We start from the raw sequence: 19,559 nt of genomic DNA on the forward strand, positions 1-19,559 counted from the left end.
TAGTAACTGGCTGCTGCTCCCACAACCCCATAGGGAATACCTGCAACCCCACTGAGGAGGTCCCCAGTGGAATGGGGGCAAGGATGAGGGAAAAGAGGGTACCAAAACATGATGTACCCATATGAAATATGTTGTTAATAATAATAATATTTTAAAAAATTGTGCATTCCTGACAACTTTCCCAAAGATTTTGGAGTGTATCCTTTCTTGATGGGCCAAACCATAAACTAGAACATTGAATACAGTGTAGAAATTATGTTCACATTTCATGTGGACCTTTTTCTTTCTGATTCATTATACTTATTCGTGGGTCTAATTAAGAAATTGAAAACTTTACATATTTACCTTTTTTTAGGTGAATCTCATCTTTTATTGGTTGGGGATCCTGGTACAGGGAAATCTCAATTCCTTAAATATGCAGCCAAGATTACACCAAGATCTGTGTTGACCACGGGAATTGGATCCACAAGTGCAGGTATTGTATGTAACAATTTCAAGTAATTGAATGTTAATACAGAAGTTCACACAATGTTTTTTCTTATTATTTATTTAATGAAAAAGTATCTTTTGTAGGATAACTTTCAAGCCAATTCTGTCACTGCCAAAAGCTGGAGGATATGTGTGTTACTGTCACAGTTCTAAGCAAACATTGTCAAGCTCCCATGGTCATTGATATTTGGATCTTAGTTTTGAACAAATGCTATGAATTTCTTCATTCCCAAATGATTACATTCATACCTATTTATGTAGGAATATATACATATCATTTGTTATATTGTAAAGACCTAGAAATAGGACATCAAAATAAATAGGGAGAAATTTCACTTTATAAAAGTAGAGAGATGGACTAGAGCTTAAGGCATTTTCCTGGGCAATAGCTTACTTCTACTGAAACTTCTGAGGCAGAGATTTGTCTGTTAGGACTTCAGAGCATACTTGAATATAAGTATTTGTGGCTTCATTCATACAGTGTTAAGGTTTCTTCAGCAAGTACATATAAAAGCATTTGTGCTCGAGTTCTATATGATATGATGCAAGCAATAGTGTAGCCCAAGTAAGTACATGGAATACTTCCTAAGTAATGATGTGGAGTGTCAGCAAAACAGGTTCTCACTATGTAGTCATTTCATACTGACTGGGAAGTTTTAGTGTATGGCTGTGGAGTTGGTGTTAATGAACTAGTGTCAGCAGCACTTTCCCACTGTGTGAATGCTAAGATGACAATCCAAATGTGAGAGAAGAGAATCAAATTGTTTGTAAAAGGAATACAAACTTTACTGTTGTAGGAAAGTTACTTTTACTTGTTGCCCACACAAAAATAGCCAGAGTTCTTCATACTGTTGCTACCCACTAGAAAGTCCTAGTGCAATGCAGTCAGGTGCCACAGAGGGTGCCTGTCTGTGAAAAACTTTAATGTAAATATAGGCTTGGGTTATACTTCATCTTATTTTATATGATTGGGTGTGATCTAAAACTACTTCACTGACTTAGCAATACTAGAAACCTCAGAGCTTAAAATAACATGTTAAGAACCTAAGCTTGCATAAGATTATAAATGAGCAAATGCATGTATGTTTCCACAGATTTCTGGAATATTATCTCAACTCTAATGATACCCACATTCCTTCTAACCTACTTTCCTGTTTAGTTAGAATTCAGATATAGAGCCTGTAAATGAAGCTGACTAGGTTGAAACCCAACATATAGTTGCTTAGTTCTTAACATTTGAATTCTAAACAGCCCTGTTATCAAATAGTATTACTTTTACTTTCATTTTTATGTTAACTCTTTTTTGTTGTTGTTTTGTTTTTAGTTTCTGAGATGGTCTCACTGTAGCCCAGGCTGACCTGTAATTCACTATGTAGTCTCAGGGTGGCCTCAAACTCATGGCAATCCTCCTACTTCTGCCTCTCAAGTGTTAGGATTAAAGGTGTGCACCACCATGCCTGGCTGTTAACTCTTAATTGCATTTAGACTAATGAGATTTATTTTTGAACATAGTTTTAACAGAAGCATTTTATTTTTTAAAATCTATGAAGCATTTAATGAGTAATACTGTAATGATCTGAAGTATTAAAATTCACTTTGATATTTTGCTTGACAAATTCCCTTTTTAGAATGATAGGAAATATATACAACTTGAGAGCCTGTATTTAGACCAATGCCCTTTCCTTTTCTCAAAATAAATGCTATAAGTGTAGTATAATGTTTAGACTGGAAGGCACTACAGAACTTATGTCATAAACCTATCTTAGTAGCTAGAGTAAAATAAAAAATCTATCCTTAATCTATGGAGCATACCTGGTTGTCATTAAAGAAAAATAACCTATTGATACATTTACTTACCCTTTTTATCCATTTATTGAGTGAATTCCTTTCAACAAATGTATCTCAAAAAATTATTTAGAACATGTCAATAATCTAATCTTCATGGGTCAGAGGATATGAAGGAGTGTTATGGGTGTGAAAATAAGATATCCTTCCAAATTAGTAACTCACCTATCATGATAAAGCCTAACATACCTTTCTAAATTGCTATTTTTACATAATAATGCCAACAATAAGTGATCTGTCAAAGTAATTTTTTTTGTTTGTTTGTTTGTTTTTCAAGGTAGGGTCTACCTTGTACCAGGGTAGCCTGACCTGGAATTTACTATGGTAGTCTCAGGATGGCCTTGAACTCATGATGATCCTCCTACCTCTGCCTCCCAAATGCTGGGATTAAACGCATGTGCCACCACACCCAGCCTAGAATTTTTATGTTCATGATATTTTACAAACCTAATTAGTAGATCTGAGTCATTATAATCTATTTCTAAACTTAGGGAATTTGCATCTGCTCTTGAAGTGCTGATATCACTGGAGAATAATGACTTGGAGCTAATGTGCTCTACCCCACAGCCAGAGGGGCTTATAAATAGTTAGGCACATTTGTTCTATTAGAAACCACACTTCAATATGACATGCACTGTAATAAAAGCCATGAGATGTTTTTAAGGTGGCCTGGAAAAAAAAATTAATCCTAAAAAACGAATCCTAAAATTATTTGTAGCACATAACATTTTAATCAAAGAATGGAAATTTGCCCCTTTCAAAAAATAAAGAAAAAGCATTTTAGTTGAAGTAAGCCTTGCTTCCAATGTCTGTAAAGTAGTGTTCTAAAGATTATTGTTTAAGAGGCTGAGACACCTTCACAACCTGATCTGATTATTCATTTTTCCTTTTAGAAGTGCTTTAATTACATATAAAGGGGAAGAAAATAATGTATGTTTTAATCAGATTAGTGTCAGAACAAATAACACGTTAGAGAAAAATTACTTAAAAATAGTTGTATTTATATTCCACAATTTGCTCAAATACTTGTTTCTTATAAACTTTCTACAGGATGTTTTTAACAAATTCTTCACATTGTGTCTTGACTGTATACTTCGGGGAAATAGTTCTGTTTTTAATAGCTTAATTTATACTAATGGGATGGCAGGTAGTCACATGCAGTCCATGTGGGATTCTAACATGACATTTAGTGAGTTTTCTGACGTGGACCATCCCTTTGATGCTGAGGGTATTGCATCTGTGGAAAGAAGGGACTGTAGATTTGGATTACTGCTCTCTGCATCTTCCAGCTTTTCTGTGTTATCTTCCCAGTTAATGTGGAACCTTGTGACTCTGGGGTTAGATGCCAAAATGTTCCTTTGAAGCTAGAGAAAGGAAACAGTATAAATGGTAAACACTAGGAAATTTAGGTTGAAAAAGTAAAATCTTAACAAAAATGGTCCTTTATGTTAATCCTACTAAAGAAGTAAAGCACTTCAAGCACAATACTAACTAACAAAGGCTAAGGCATAGCAAAGAAATTATTTTAGCTTGGGGAAACAAAATTAGGATAAACTGAGGAAATCCCAATAGTTTTCACTACCCAACAAAATATCTAATCTTTATACTTCTGTTTCCTAAAGCATAAGGGAGGCAAAGTATTTTCATAGATAAATGTTTCAGATGTTGTTTTAACCAAAATCTCTCCTATGACTATTTTAATTTGTACTGTGATGTAGCTTAGTAGCAAAGCACTTCCACAGCATGTTCAAGTCCCTGGGTCTGACCCTCAGAACCAAAAAAGAAAAAGTTAAAAATAAGTTTTCAAGGAAAATGAGAATGAACACTTTTCCTCAAATATAGCCTTTTCTTGGCAGCACCCCAGTGTTGCTTGGTAGCAACAGTACTCTAGATTCCTTTCATGCCGTACAAGGTCTTACAGGTGATAGTGGATTTTTAAAGGACACACAAGCCATATACAAAGCAACCTAATAGAGAACAGACACAAGCACATGCTTACACCACACACATTTATGACCTTTAGTTTATTCTCTAAGAATAGTAGAAAGAACAAAACCTACAGGTAGGTATCTAAGCGTTCATATAAAAAACAGGCATGGGCCAGGTATGGTGGCTGTCATCTACAATCCCAGTACTTGGGAAGGCTGATATAGGAGGATCACCACAAGTTTAAGAATAGACTGAGCTAACTCCACAAAACTTCCCCACAATTTTGGGAAGAGTCCTAGAGAAAAGTATTATTGATGAACACTATACTATATATAGTATATATACTATAACAGATAGGAACTTACATGTTCTAAAGGTTGAAATGAAATAAATGTGCATGTGATTGGTATCCAGTGTGTCATAAACAAAGGCCTGACTCCTACTCAAAGCCTATATTCCTGTAGAAGGAGGAGTTGAGGTAATCCATGGAATTGCAACAATGATTAGATTGCCCAGACTTCCAAGTTTAATTTTTCTTAAAACTATTTTCATAGAGTATTATGAAACAGCAACCACCTAAAAACAATACAAGTAATTAAAAAGGAATGGTAAGAACATTACCTTAGAAAAGTCTGGTTTTACTGGTGGATTTTCCCTTAATTCTGTTTCAGTATATTCATTATTTACATAATAGCCAACTCTAATAAATTCTTGACCTCGATAGGTGCAAGTAATTAGCACAACTGTTACACCTACTGCATCTGCATCTGGAATGAGTCCTGGGTTAGGTGCATCAGCCTAGAATTATTTAAAAAGAAACACAAAACAACTTAATGACAGGCAAGACTGGGTTTCAGTGCAGTGTTAAAGGCACAGCAATGAGATGTTCTTGGAAATCACATCAGGAAGGCAGATATTCTTACTAATTCAGTACGTATGTGTGTATGTTCGTTCTGTCTGTCTGTCTGTCTGTCTATTTATCTATGTGAGTTTTTTGAAACAAGAGTCTTGCTATTTAGCTCTGGATGGCCCAGTACACTGTAGCTCAGGCTGGTCTTGAACTAATGGTAATCCTGCTTCAACTTCCTGAGTGCCACCTCAGCAAATGCTCTTTTTTTTTTTTTTTTTTTGAGGTAGGGTCTCACTCTGGCCCAGGCTGACCTGGAATTCTCTATGTAGTCTCAGAGTGGCCTCAGACTCATGGCCATCCTCCTACCTCTGCCTCCCGAATGCTGGGATTAAAGGTATGCACCACCATGCCCGGCAGCAAATGCTCTTTTGAGCTGCCTTATAGCTAGAGAATAGGGCCATAGTTTTCCACATTAGTCCTTAAGCCCTCAGTACTTGTAGGCATAAGAACAATTATAGAAGGAAATAATTGTGGTTCCAGTATATGGTGACCAATGATATTATGCAAGACTCATTTTAAAACCCATTATAAACAAACCAATCATTGTCAGTTAATTCCTGAGTTACTAAGCACTTAATTATCTCCACAAAGCTTAATGGCAGGGCTGGAGAGATATACAGCAGTTAAAGCTTTTGCCTATGAAACCTAAGGACCCATGTTTGACTCTCCAGATCCCACATAAGTCAGACACACAAGGTTATGAAAGTGCACCAAGTCACATATGCACACCAGGCAGCACACATCTGGAGTTCAATTAAAGTGGCTGAAGGCTTTGGCGCACCAGTTCTCTCCCTCCCTCCCTCTTGCATTAAAAAAAAAAATGGCCAGTTTGTTGGGCTTGCCTCAATAAAAAAAGGCTAATGGCAATAAATATAACATCAATTTCCCTCTTCTACCCAGGACACTTATGTTCTTATATGTACTCTTCAACCACTTCTCAGATATTGTAATGATAAACTATATACCACGGACAATGGATGTTTCAGTGACAATGTTAGCTAACCATGGTGAGATCCAGGGCACCGCTAAACATAACATGTAAATAGTACCTAAAACTGACAATAGAATGTAAACTACACAGCAGATTTTGAAACAAAATAATGTTGTGAAGTCACTTGAGCCACATACATTACTGGAAGTTGAATGAAGGCAGAAATTTTGTTTAGGCCAATGATAGCAGAAACCTTGTTTTGAATCATACTGACCAGGGAGGATGGAAGTGAAGCAGAAGGGCTAAAGGAGACTTCCTGGCAAGAGCCATGCCCACAGCCCAGGGAGCAGGGAGCAGGGCAGGCAGGAGACTGGCCAGGTGGGAGGAGCCACAGAGTAAGTAGACATCAGCAGTGACAGCTGATGAAGCAGATTTTTTGTGTAGTAAACGAATGGAATACCAGAAAATGAGTCTACTGTTGCCAGGGCACATACTTTGTGTATGTAAACACTTCAGTTTATTATATGTCCATTTATGTAGGTAACACTAAAAGACAAAATCATCTACCCAGTAATCTAAGTGTACCTATAAAAATTTATTGTTTTGAAATGCACTCATTATTCATTTCCTGTCCTGAAGGGTTTATGAATGCTTTGGAGAAACACCAGAATGGAAACAGAGACTCTCCTGCAAATATGTTGCTTGTCTTAGAAATCCTATTCGCCTCCTTCTGGCAGGATAGAGAAGAATTTACTTTAAGGGTATTCAAAAGGATTTTCATATACTTGGAAGAGGACAGAGATGGGAAATGCAGACATTTCTAAAATGCTATGGGAACTCTTCTCCCGTATGACTTCCTACCATGCAGCAAATTGGTTCTAGGAATGTCTGAATTTTAAAATTTGTCAAGATATTCACTCAAATGAACACATTTGAGTTGAGAAATATACAAGCCTCTCGGATCATTTATGATGAAAATGCAATTGAAGAGCCAGGTGTGGTGCTGCACGCCTTTAATCCTGGCACTTGGGAGGCACTGGTAGAAGGTGGCCGTGAGTTCAAAGCCACCCTGAGACTACATGGTGAATTCCAGTCAGCCTGGGCCAGAGTGAGACCTTACCTTGAAAAAAAAAGCAATGTTTATAAATCATGACCCAATCCCCAATATGGGGCAGGTATCTGGACATCTTGCTAGTCTTAGACCACTATTCTGAGGCAAAACCTGGCAGACCAGGAGACTATTCTATAGTTTGCATAAAACACAAAACAAAAACTACCATTTCTTTCTGCTGATAATTGGCAAATTTTGAAAACTATATGCACTAACACATGATTTCAATTGCACTTGCTTTCTCTGTTCCTTTCAACCCACACATACACTGATGCTAACCAAGTCATTTATCACTACAAGATTTTTATGTATTATTTGCATGTGTGTGCACACATCAGAGTATCTTGTCCTTGCAAATGAGCACCAGATTCATGCACTACTTTTTGTGTCTGGCTCTGTCACGTGGGTGCTAGGGAATTGAACCTGGGCACAAGTTAAATCATCTTCATTCCTAGTGGCTGAAATTGTATGCTGAGGAAGCATGTTAACTGGTATGCCAGTCAAATCTGTGTTTGGGCTTCTGGGTAGCCACCTGAAAGCCTGTTCCACAGGAAGAACCCAAACCAACCACATATGCCAGGATATGCTTCAAGGTTTACAAGCTGCATATTTCTCTGCAGAGAACCAAGTACAGTTTCCTTTATGACAGACACTGCCTGAAGCATGGCAGAAGAAGATATATCAAAGTAGTTGGAGCAGAACTATTTCACACAAGAGAAAGAAGGGCTGTTTGGAAATATATTTGGCACGCACGATTACCAAGACAAGCCTTACCTGAAACACAAACATGTGTCTCCCGGCAGGAACAGGGCCCACTAAAACAGAATCTAAAACTTGGTCATATTCTTCACTTTCTGCAGAGCCCACATAGATAATTTTCCATTCCAAGTCTAGGGTTAAAAAATCAAAAACATTATTTCACATCATTAAGTACATTTGAAGATGAAAGTCCTTTATGATGACCATGTTACTGCTTATTGGTGGCTAAATAGAGTCTCACAGCAGAACATACAGAAAGACGATGAACTGGTCCCTATGAAATTCTTACCCAAATTCATATTTCATGTCAGAATTTCTCAAAATTCTCTTTGTGAAACATTGGTCCTTGAACATTTCTCCTCAAAAGCACATGATCAGAAACTTGTGAAGACTGTCTTCAGGACTCGAAGCACACTGGCTTAGCAAGTCACTTTTAGCAAAGAACACTGGAGCATTAATCCAGCGTTTCCCACTTCTCATGCTGATGTGGTTATGCAATGTCCCAGCCCCCTTTGTGTGCCATCTTGTAACACCCTTAACTCTGGGAAAACAGTACAAATCAGCATGGTGTCCAAAGTGGAAAATACAGTTAGCAAACCTCCTTTGTGGTTCAGAGGGCTCATCAACTGCAGCAAATGTGTTGACTTTGCTTGAAGATGTTTGTTACTAACCTTTAGTTACCCTTAATGTATATTACTCAACTATGTATCGCTGTGGTTCAAGGACATGGTAGGGCTTTGTCTGCATGCTACCCCTCCTAGGGAGACCAAGATCCTCACATGTCTTTCTACAGAGGACACACAGTGTCTCCACTGGGTACAAGAACAAGAAACACTGGTGCAGCCTAAGGCTGTGTACATAATTCACCCTAGCATATTTTATTGAGAAACTTTTACTACAGCATGCTCTGGAGAAACCAAGGAGTAAAACCACCACTCATTTTTACCTGTTTCTTATGGACACATCATTTGTTGGTACTATCCCTCCTTCCTGCCCCCACTCCACTGAGGGCCCTCCTTAGTGAGTTGCTGGTATTCACCATGGAGTTGTGGGTTATGAGTTGTGAGAGCAGCCATCAATCACAGGGAGTGGGGCAATCCCTCTGGATATGCCTCCCAACCTGTGGCTCTTACATTCCTTTCTACCCCTCTTCTATAAAATTCCCTGGGCCGTGGTGAGTGTGCTTTAAGTCTATATTAGTGTTGAATTCTCAACTGCTTCTGGGTTTCTGCTTTTGTGTATTTTGAGTATTCTTTCTGTCTGTGTCCATCACCCTGGTGCTGGTTGTCAGGCTCCCCTTAGAAGTAGCACTCTTGTTCAGCTTGCCAGTTCCTCTGTGGTTTCACCTATGCCCTAGCTGCTGTGTGAGGGGTAAACCACCACTCTTTGATGGACTCTACTCTTTAACAAGGGAAGAGACAACTGGACAACCTTGGAGACTTTCTCTTCTGAAGGGAGTTTAGCAATGTGTGGCCTGTGTGATTCATTAGTAATTACACTAAGCACCTGCAAGGGCATGAATTTCCAATGCACTCAAGAATTTAGTGACATTTTTGTGTAATTGTGTACATGCTTTTGTGGTTTTAGCACAATTCTGGATTCAGGGTCCTGCATCTGACATCTCATGAGTCACCTGTTTGGATATTTACAAATGAATAACAAATACAAAGTCACAGAAGAAGGAACCTGCTTGGTGTGTTGAGGAAGAAGCAACCATAAGATTGAGGATGCAAGGGTTTGGGAGGCCACCATAGGACTCTGGCTCTGATACTGAATGCACTGGGAAGCCACTTTTGCTCTCTGCTCTGTGGGGATCAAACCCCAGAGCATTGAGAATGCCAGGCAACCCTCAACCCCTAGGGGTGTTGAGCAAAGGAGTGACGGGGATCCATTGTAAAGGATCATTTTAACTGCTGTAGACTGACAGAAAGGGAACAGGAAGGAGTTCCAACAACTGGGGAAAGAAATTACAGTGGCTTGGTTCATGTGTGGCCATGGGTGTACAGGATTTAGATCCTGAATAAATTTTGGAGACAAAAGTAACAGGAGCCCATTTTTGGTGAAGCAAAGAAAAATAATGGGGTGTTTGTTTTATACTTGCTTGAGATGTCTACTAGGCACTTAGGAGGATACACTGAATAAATAGATCAGACAAAAATTTGAAACTTCGCAATGATGTATAAAGACAAGTAAACCAACAGGATTCCTAGGGAGTGACTGATCCTTAGGGTTCTCCAAAGTTGAGAGATCCAGAAAATGAAGAATCAATAAAGTAGGTCAGGAAAATAGTGGCTAGCGAGGGAGGTGACCCAAGGGAAGAAACTGTTTTCAGAAGAAAGAGGTATGATAGTTACTATATTAATCAAGGACAGATTAGGCTGAGACTTGTTACATCCAGGTTCTCATAAAACAACTTTGTATGTACAACTGTACATAATACTCTTGGCTCCTACTGGGTATAAATTAAGTTGGTATTGTGGTCTGCCATAGGACCATAGCTGTTATATAAGGTGTAGGCTGTCACTTTAGTCTCTTAAACCTTAAATGCTTTCCATATGGATATAATTTGCAAACATGTATATACTATATATGTGCATAGTATGTAAACCGGTTGAGACTTGGATATTTTAAATAATATACCCAAATTCACAGTTCTGAGAATCAGTTCAACTCCAAAGTTTTGGTTCTAAGAAATGTTTCTGGGAAGGTAAATCTTACCCCCTTCCTGGATTTCAAGTCATGGAATAAGAGATCACCTCAGGAAGGATAGGGAAGGGCAGAGGTGATGGCAAGCTAGACATTTTAGCCCAAACTGTGACTGAAGGAACATATCTGCATTGATTGTGATGCTACAGTATGCTTGTAAATAGCTATTCAATTTAAGTGGTGAGTACTTTTGAGAAACTAAAGTCAGCTGTTTTTAGTTTAAGCCTGGTTTTCATTTCCTAGCTTCTGGCGTTGCAGAGAGGAAAGGACAAGCTAGGAGTCTCCAGGTGATCAGTTGATGAATTTATTCATTTATTTTAAGTTACCTAATGGTTTCATTTGATCAGGGTAATCTCAGCCTGGAAGTACTTGTGGGAGTGAGGGAAGTCACCCTAGGAATGTGGAATTAGTTGTACTAGTGGCAATACCGGTGCTCAAAGGATGAAAAATTAGAAGAAACCTGGGGTTCCCCACTCTCAAGTCTGCTGCATTGCAAATATTAAACCTTAGAAGTGGCCAGAGGCTTAGTCACACTTGTTTAAGGTTGATCAGGTCAAGTACAGTAAAGCCTCTACTTAAATCTCATTTTTTAAATTACTTCACAGGACAAACCGTATTATAGCAACAACCAAGAGCAAATTACTACTTAAGGCTGGCTCTAAAGAAAAACAGCCCAGGGATGGTGGCGTGTGCCTTTAACCCCAGCACTCTAGAGGCAGAGGTTGAAGGATCTCTGTTGAGTTCGAGGAACCCTGAGACTACATAGTGAGTGAGTTCCAGGTCAGCCTGGGCTAGAGACCCTACCTTGAAAACAAAAACAAAAGCAAAGGCAACAGGACTTTGTTGTTTGGTTTTTCAAGGTAGGATTTCGCTGTAGCCCAGGCTGACCTGGAATTCACTCTGTAGTCTCAGGGTGTGATTCTACCTCTATCACCCCAGTACATTTTTAAAGGAAAATGATTGGAAATTATTGATAAGTATACAAAATGGCTGCAGAATTGTGGTTTGGGGTTAGACACAAAGTAACTTATAAACTGAAAATTCTCTTCCAAATACTTTGTCCTTCGCCTTCAAGAGCTTAGTAAAAAATATTTACAATTCAAAAGAGCCTATAAGGAGCATAGGCAAAATGGTAGCCTCCACTGCCTTAATCCACACAGCCTCTAGGTGGAGTATACAGGCATGGCACCTCTGAGAGATTCCTTTGCAGCTTTGCAATGACTCAGCTTAAAATAGTGCCGTGGATGTACAGTATGTAATGGAAGTAGGAATATTCTTATCATCAGTGTATGGTTTAAGTTCTGAAGGGATCCCAGTTATGGATATAATTTGGCTTCCATGAATGGCTGGGTTCATGCTGTTCAACTTACTGGTCCTGAAACAGCATCCGGAATCTTCTTTCAAAATGGAAGCCATGGCCATAGAAATACCTGTAATTCAAAAAACTTCTCAAGCCTAGAAACACTGCTATACAGGTGGAATGGCCTTTTTTTTTTTTTTTTTTGGTCTATTTGCATGTACAATTGGCAGCAAAAAGAAATATGATTGTTGGGCTTGGCAACACTGTTAGTAGTAATTGGGAGAGGGTCAATCAAAAGAGTACCCTTTAAACTGAGCATGGTGGTGCACGCCTTTAATCCCAGCACTCAGAGGGCAGAGGTAGGAGGATCGTCAGGAGTTCGAGGCCACCCTGAGACTACATAGTGAATTCCAGGTCAGCCTGGGCTAGAGCAAGACCCTACCTCGAAAAACAAAAAGCAAACGAACAAAAAACCCCTTAATTTTTACACAGTGTATGTGGAGAGTACCAGATTTTAACAAGTCATCCTTTCACATGTCCAACATTTTATATATATATATATATATATATATATATATATATATATATATATATATACACATACATACATACATACACACACACACACACACACACACACACACACTGATATCTGTATTAAATATCGCAAGGCCACATGTCAAAGTGTTGTCTGTGGTTAGATGAAGAAGTGGGGGAAAGGCCACAGTTACGTATTTACAACTTTGAGTATATTGCTTTTATAATGAAAGCTGACATCCTATATATACGTTAAGTGGTCAAAAGAGATTTTTTAATGAAAAAGATACTTTATGTGCCATTATTTGCCTAATGCTTTTAATTTTTTTTTTTTTTTGAGGGCCTTAAAACCTACGTAGCAAACAGTGAAAGCTGCTGCGCTGCTATCAGGACTTTACATTTTACTTCCCGACCCACGTTGTTTTTTTGTTTGTTTGGTTGGGGTTGTTTGGTGCCTGGGTGGAGACTGTTGTAATTGGATTTCAGGAGGTTCTTGAAGCAAGTCTTCTCCAAGGCTTCACGCTGCAAGCCAGGGATTTAGTCCTGGAACTTGTGAGGATCTTATTTCTGCCGTGGGGTCAATGTACCTCCTAGCTGAGCGGGGAGCCGGGAGTGCACGCGGCGCCCGAGCCTGCGCGCCAGCCTCCCGAGCGCCGAGCATCCCTCCCGGCGGCCCCCGGGACCGCGGCGCCGAGGGGCCGAGCCAGCGCCGCCCGCCTTCCCCGCTGGTTGGTCGAGGCCAGCCGCGCTCTCCTCCCCGCCAGCCCCGCGCCGGCCTGCGGGCGGCCGGGCGACGAACGCCCGGGTTGGCGGCCCAGCGTCAGCGAGGCGCGGGAAGATGGCTCCGCTCGGCCGCCCGCCGTCCTCCCGCCGCCGCCCGCACACAAAGCTGACAACATGGCTCCCCGGCCGAGCAACTTCCCAGCAACTTGGGCCGGGGGGCGGCCGGGCTGGGCACTCACCTTCAGACAAGTCCTCGATGCACTCGAAGGTGATCTCGAACTGGAAGGGGTTGTAGAAGGGAGACGGGTTGTCCAGCACCACTACATTGTTCACCTGAACCTTTGCCATATTTTGAAGAAAACAAACAATGGGCGCGGGGCTGGGCGCCGCGCCGTCCCGTCCCGCGCCGCAGCCGACCCCGCCCGCCGGCCCGCGCCGCGCCGAGCCGAGCCGCGGCGGCGTGACAAACTTTTCTTTTCCTTTTTATTTACTCGGGGCACTCACTCCACGGCGCTTTCAGCTTTCCGAGGTCTCTAAACTACAGCCCATTCTGCTCGGTAAGTGGCAGCGTGGGCCGCGATTGGCTGCCCGCGCTCTGACCCTCCTCCTGCGGCGCGGGCCTCGCTGGCGACAAGAGGGGCTCCGGCTCCCGGAAGGCGCTCGCGAGCTCTCGGCGGCTCCACCTGCTGGTGCGCTCGGCGCAAAGGCCGAGGACAAAGTGAGCGCCGTGGCGGCGGGAGCCAGAGCCAGAGCCGCATGGTTTCGTGTGGGGCCGTGCCCCCCCACCCCCCCCTGCATCTTTAACATACTTTGCTTCAACTCCACGGCTCTGCAGAATTTAGCACATCAAATTAGGTATTTTGCATTCGTTTAAGCTCAGCTGTCTATGCAAAGTACTGTTTGGAGCAGAGAGAAGGATTGGTTGCAGTGGAAATAAATTTTACAGACCCAGATCAGCTCGAAAGGAGCAAGCCATTTTGGAAGTGTAATTCTTGGCCACTTTATGTAAATTTTGGTACTACAGTGCCCTTAGTTAAATAGACACAAAATGAAGACAAGATACACATACTTTGCTTGGAATATCTAAATATGCGGTTTTTAGACTGCACCTGGGTTTTCTTCTAATGTAAGATCTGGAAAGTCTTAGAGTAAGGAAATACAAGAAATGTAATTGGTTAAAGCTAGATTTCTACTGTTGGAGAGGAGCCATGCAGGAAGATAAAGGGAAAATGGAAGTATTCGTACATCAAACAGACAAATTTACTAAAGAAAAAGGAGAGAACTACCATGACATGATCTTTAGAAACCTTACAACAAAGCCCTTTGTTTACAAAATGGAGGTTGCTTGGAGAGATGGCATAGTGCTTAAGGTGTTTGCTTGGGAAGCCAAAGGACCCAGGTTTGAGTCCCCAGGACCAATGTATGCCAGATGCACAATATGGTGCATGCATCTTGAGTTCATTTACAGCAGTTCTCTCTTTCAAATAAAAAGAAAAAAAAGTTATAAAAACAAATAACCTATGATTATACACTTTTTTTAAAAAGCTCTGTAGCACTACAAATTCTGTGAATCCTGTATCCATTTTCAATGAATTGAGAAAATGCACTGCTGATGCTGCTTGGCAGCACCATTGTGGGGAAGAGGAAACTTAACATGTTTGTGTTGACTTGTTTCATTATGTTATTCACAAAACTCATTTTGTGTTGTGAAACTACTCATTACTAAATTAAATTCAGAGTGAATTAGCATTACACGAAGAGAGTCATACAGTATCACGTGATAGAAGTCTGACTGACACACAATGCATTCTTAATGCTGGTCTTAACATGAGCAAAGATAAAGTAAAAACTTATGTAATATAAGAAGTGCTGCGTATGTAAGATAAAATGATCTCTTGAGGATGAAAACCTGATTCCATGAGATTGGTGTATGTATTTGATTGCTACAGGCACTTTTGAGATCCTCATTCACTTGTTTTTATAAGAATGGCATTAAATGCATTTTCTAAGTGCATTTTGCTGGTGACCATGTGTATTTTAGGATGAGATGACTTCTCATGAAGCTCATTTTTGGTGGCTGTACATCCAGAGTCTCAAAAGAGCTATCTGGATACCACTAGTTTGGTTTATTCAATTTTTATTTATTTAAATATTTATTGATTTATGAGAAAGAAAGAGGCAGGTAGAGATAATGGATGGTCTAGGGCCTCAAGCCATTTCAAAGGAACACCACAAGCATGTGCCACCTTGTGCATCTGGCTTACATGGGTACTAGGGAATCAAACCCGAGTCCTTAGGCTTTGCAGGCAAGTGCCTTAACTGCTAAGCTATCTCTGTAGCCCTCAATTTTTACTTTTATTTGTCACATTCAATAATATTTAAGAGGGGCTGGAGAGGTGCTTGCCTGTGAAGCCTAAGGACCCCAGTTCGAGGCTCGATTCCCCAGGACCCATGTTAGCCAGATGCACAAGGGGGCGAATGCATCTGGAGGTCGTTTGCAGTGGCTGGAAGCCCTGGCGTGCCCATTCTCTCTCTCCCTCTCCCTCTTTCTGTCTGTCACTCTCAAATAAGTAATAAAAAAATTAAAAAATAATAATAAGAAGAATATTTAAGAGGAAAAAGCTCCCTTTCTCTGGAAGCTGCAAGAGTTACCTTTAGGCTTCTCATCTTGCCTCTATTTTATTACTGCTCCTCAAAAATATTAAAGGTGGGCTGGAGAGATGGCTTAGCAGTTAAGGCACAGGCCTGCAAAGCCTAAGGACCCAGGTTCGATTCTCCAGGTCCCACAAAAGCCAGATGCTCATAGTGGCGTATGCGTCTGGAGTTTGTTTGTAGTGGCTAGAAGCCTTGGCATGGCCATTCTTTCTTGCGTGTGCTGACTGTAATAAATAAATAAAAATATTAAAGGAGGCAGAAGAGATGGCTCAACAGTTAGTGACACCTGCTTTCAAAGTGTGATAGCCAGTACCAACATAAAGCCAGATGTACCAAGTGGCACATGCATCTGGAGTTCGTTTGCAGTGTCAGGTGACCCTGGTGTGCCCATACTCTCTTCTTTTTTCTTGTTCATAAATAAATAAATAAAATACATTTTTAAATTTGTTAATTTTTAATAAAAATGTTGCATATAGCCCCCCTCTTCCCCACCCCATTCTGCTGAGGGTCTTTGGTGGGGTTACTTTTGGTCTGGGGACCAAAAGACCTTAGTCAGTATCTGCAGAGATGGGAGAAACATGGTGTCTCAGACTATTCCCACCCACCCTGATACTCTCAAAATCTTTGTGTCTCCTCTTCTGCCATGCTCTTTGAGCCTTAGTGGGCAGCATACAGATGTGGTTTAGTGTCGTTTTCTCTACAGACTCTGGATTTCTGGTGTTTTAAAAATATTTATATATTTGAGAGACAGAGAAAGAAAAAAGAGAGAGATAATGGACATTCCAGTTCCCATCTTCTGTATCTGACTTACATGGGTACTGGAGAATCAAACGTAGGTATTTAGGCTTCACAGACAAGTGTCTTAATGACTAAGCTATCTCTCCAGCACCCTCGCCCATTAAAAAAAATTTCTTTTTGAGGTAGGATACCATTCTAACTAGCCCAGGCTGCCCTGGAATTCACTATGTAGTCTCAGGCTGGCATCCAACTCACAGTGATCTTCCCATTTCTGCCTCTGAGTACTGAGATTAAAGGCATGTGCCACCACACTCAACTGGATCTCTGTTTTTGTAAGGTTTGAGTGACCACAGTGTCTGGGGCTGTTCCCCTGGAATTGGTTTTCAGGCTAGCCATGAGAGCAGTATTAATATCATCTCTTCCCCTGTTATGATTTCTGGGCCCAGGCAGATGAAGTGGAGGTGACCCATCTCTTGGTGGACATTAAGTTCTCCTTGATGTTTTTCTATTTTCTTTCTTTCTTTTCTCTCTCTCTCTCTCTTTTTTTTTTTTTTGTATTTATAACTCCCACTTTATTTACAAAGCAATCTCCCTTGACATATATCCACATGAATTTGAGGTCAGCTATATCAAGTGCACTGAAATTACCTATATCTTCCTGCAGCTTTATAAACCTATTTTTAAGTTTATTTTTATTACTAGATATGGACATATTTTGTATGTCAACATCACATGTTGGTACCATCCTTTCCCTCCTCTCTGCCCCTTTTCTGAAGAGGCCTTCCTTCTTGGGATGCAGGTCAACCCCATGGGGATTATGGGTCATGCATTGTGGGGAAGACAGTGTCTCTGTGCAAAATGTCCCAACTTGTGGCTCTAACAATCTTTCTGCCCCCTCTTCTGCAAAATTCCCTGAGCCATGGTGGGAGCATTTTAAGTCTACTTAAGTGATGGGCACTAGGAGCCTCTGGATCTCTGGTTTGGTAGGTGTTGAGAGTCCTTGGTATCTTTCTCCATCGCCCCTGTGCTGATATCAGCTTAACTAAGAAAGCAGCACTCTTGCTCATTTCCCCAGTTCCTATGAGGTTTCAGGTGGGGCCAGGGTAGAGTGCACTGGGTTGTTTATCTCCTCAGGTCCAGTTCCTATCTGAAAAAGAGAAGCAGGTTCTCCAACAGAGAGTGAAGTCAGTGCAGTTAAATGGAATAACCATCATTAATTTAGAGAGAATTAAAAGAGTGTAGACCCTCTTATACAGCCCAAGGTTAGTGGGAGCTTGACAGTGGAAAGCAGAATCATTATCGGGATATGATTCTGACTTGTTTCCCAATTCCAGATATGGCTTCCTTTCCACTAAGAGTATCTGTTAGCAAATCCAAGAGCAGCTGGTTACCCACCATGGCTGTGTGCCACTGTTGCACTTGTGTAAGCATCATGTAAAGTTGTTTTCTTCTGAGTGACTTAGACTTTAATTTACTTGGACAGATGTTGGCCACTTTCCCTCAGTAGCTCATGTAGCACCTTCCAGCACTATATGGGCTAATTGTCTGGGGACTGGCTCTCCTCTGGATTCCGACCAGGTCTCTCCATGGTCCATGCCAATAGCATTTGGTATCTTCAGCAATAGGTTCTTACCATTAACCTCAGGTGGGTAATCAAGTGCTCTGACAGAAGTCTGTCTTGTTTGTTTTGGGAGATCTAGTAGGTCTCTCTGATTAACAGCTCAGTATGGATGTAGACCACATCCTGGTACAGGGAATTACAGGCCAGTGCCAAGGTTAAAGAAAAAAGAAATAGAGAAGAAAGAGAAACAGGAGAAATTTGAGGTTAGGTTTTGTCTCTCTCCAGGGCCTTTGGATTCAGGTGTTCCCTCTAAGGTCCTCTTGAGGGTTCCACCTTTTAGTCTGACTTTTAGTCTGACTTCCAGGATCTATGGTACCAGTTCAATTTGGGTTCAGTTTTATGTTCCCCCGCCCCCGCTCACCTTTCTCCTTCCTCCAGGCCCTACCCTCCCTGTTGTCCAAGCCTCAAGATGCTATTCAGTTGTGCCAGCAACTTGGGCTGATCCAGGTTAGGAACTGCAGTTGAGTGAGATCATGTGATGGTTGTCTTTCTGTGATTGTGTGAGTTCACTTAAAATGACCTGTTCCAAGTTTGACCATTTTTCTACAAGTTTCAGTGTGCCATTTTTTCTTACTGCTGAGTGGAATTCCATTGTGTAGATATACCACATCTTGGTTATCCATTCATCCAATGATGGGCACCTGGGTTGATTCCAGCTCTTAGCTATTATGAATTGAGCAGCTATAAACATGGCTGAGCAAATATTTCTGAACTGAGATATGGAGCTTTTTTGGTAAATGCCCAATAAGTGAATAACAGGGTCTGTTGTTAATCCTATATTCACCCTTTTTAGGAGTCTCCATATTGATTTCCATAGTGGTTGTACCAGTTTACATTCCCACAACAGGGAATGAGTGTCCCTATTTCTCCACAGCTCACCACCATTTATTTTCACTTAAAGGTCTGTGGGATGCTGAGAAGAATGTGCATTCTATAGAGTTGGGGTGGAAAGTTCTGTAGATATCCAATAAATCTAGTTGATCTATGATGTTGTGAGCTCTGTTGATTTTCTGCTTGGAGGATCTGTCTTTTAATGATAGTGGAGTATTTAAGTCTCTGACTATGATAGTGTTGGTATTTGTTTCTGTTTTATTGTCAAGTAGATTTTGTTTTATAAACTGTTGTGTACTATGTTTGGCACATTTATATTTATGATTGTGATATGCTAATGTTGAATCATTCCCTTGATGACTAAGAAGTGGCCTGTGTCCTTTTTGATTACTTTTTGTTTGAAGTCTATTTTGTCAGACATTAATATAAGCAATACCTGCTTGTTTTTTTTTTTACAAAACAATCAAAACATTT

General features: G+C 40.7%; 2 protein-coding genes across 3 annotated transcripts in view; one reads left to right on the forward strand and one right to left on the reverse strand.

Moving 5' to 3' along the window:
- The window catches only part of Mcm9 (minichromosome maintenance 9 homologous recombination repair factor), a 129,768-nt gene that overhangs the window by 32,612 nt on the left and 77,597 nt on the right, over window positions 1–19,559 (forward strand). For both annotated transcript variants that reach the window (XM_004651241.3, XM_045158109.1), the window contains exon 7: window positions 356–475. In XM_004651241.3, coding sequence (XP_004651298.1) covers window positions 356–475 — 120 coding nt within the window. The remainder of the gene's footprint in view (window positions 1–355; window positions 476–19,559) is intronic.
- Window positions 3,315–13,649, reverse strand: Asf1a (anti-silencing function 1A histone chaperone). Its single transcript, XM_045158110.1, has 4 exons — window positions 13,480–13,649; window positions 7,990–8,105; window positions 4,885–5,061; window positions 3,315–3,698 (listed from the first exon to the last, which is right to left on the reverse strand). The coding sequence occupies exons 1-4, from the start codon at window positions 13,586–13,588 to the stop codon at window positions 3,486–3,488; spliced, it is 615 nt and encodes a 204-aa protein (XP_045014045.1). The 5' UTR covers window positions 13,589–13,649; the 3' UTR covers window positions 3,315–3,485.

The sequence above is a fragment of the Jaculus jaculus genome, chromosome 9, assembly GCF_020740685.1.
Source record: "Jaculus jaculus isolate mJacJac1 chromosome 9, mJacJac1.mat.Y.cur, whole genome shotgun sequence".
Classification (NCBI taxonomy): Eukaryota; Metazoa; Chordata; class Mammalia; order Rodentia; family Dipodidae; genus Jaculus; species Jaculus jaculus.

What these genes read in the sequence shown, in the direction of transcription:
- Asf1a (XM_045158110.1), bottom strand. Translation starts at nt 13,588, where the DNA reads ATGGCAAAGGTTCAGGTGAACAATGTAGTGGTGCTGGACAACCCGTCT. An exon ending in GACACATGTTTGTGTTTCAG is followed by an intron (nt 5,062 to 7,989) that starts GTAAGGCTTGTC and finishes AAATAATTCTAG; the next exon opens with GCTGATGCACCTAACCCAGG. An exon ending in TAAAACCAGACTTTTCTAAG is followed by an intron (nt 3,699 to 4,884) that starts GTAATGTTCTTA and finishes TCCTTTCTCTAG; the next exon opens with CTTCAAAGGAACATTTTGGC.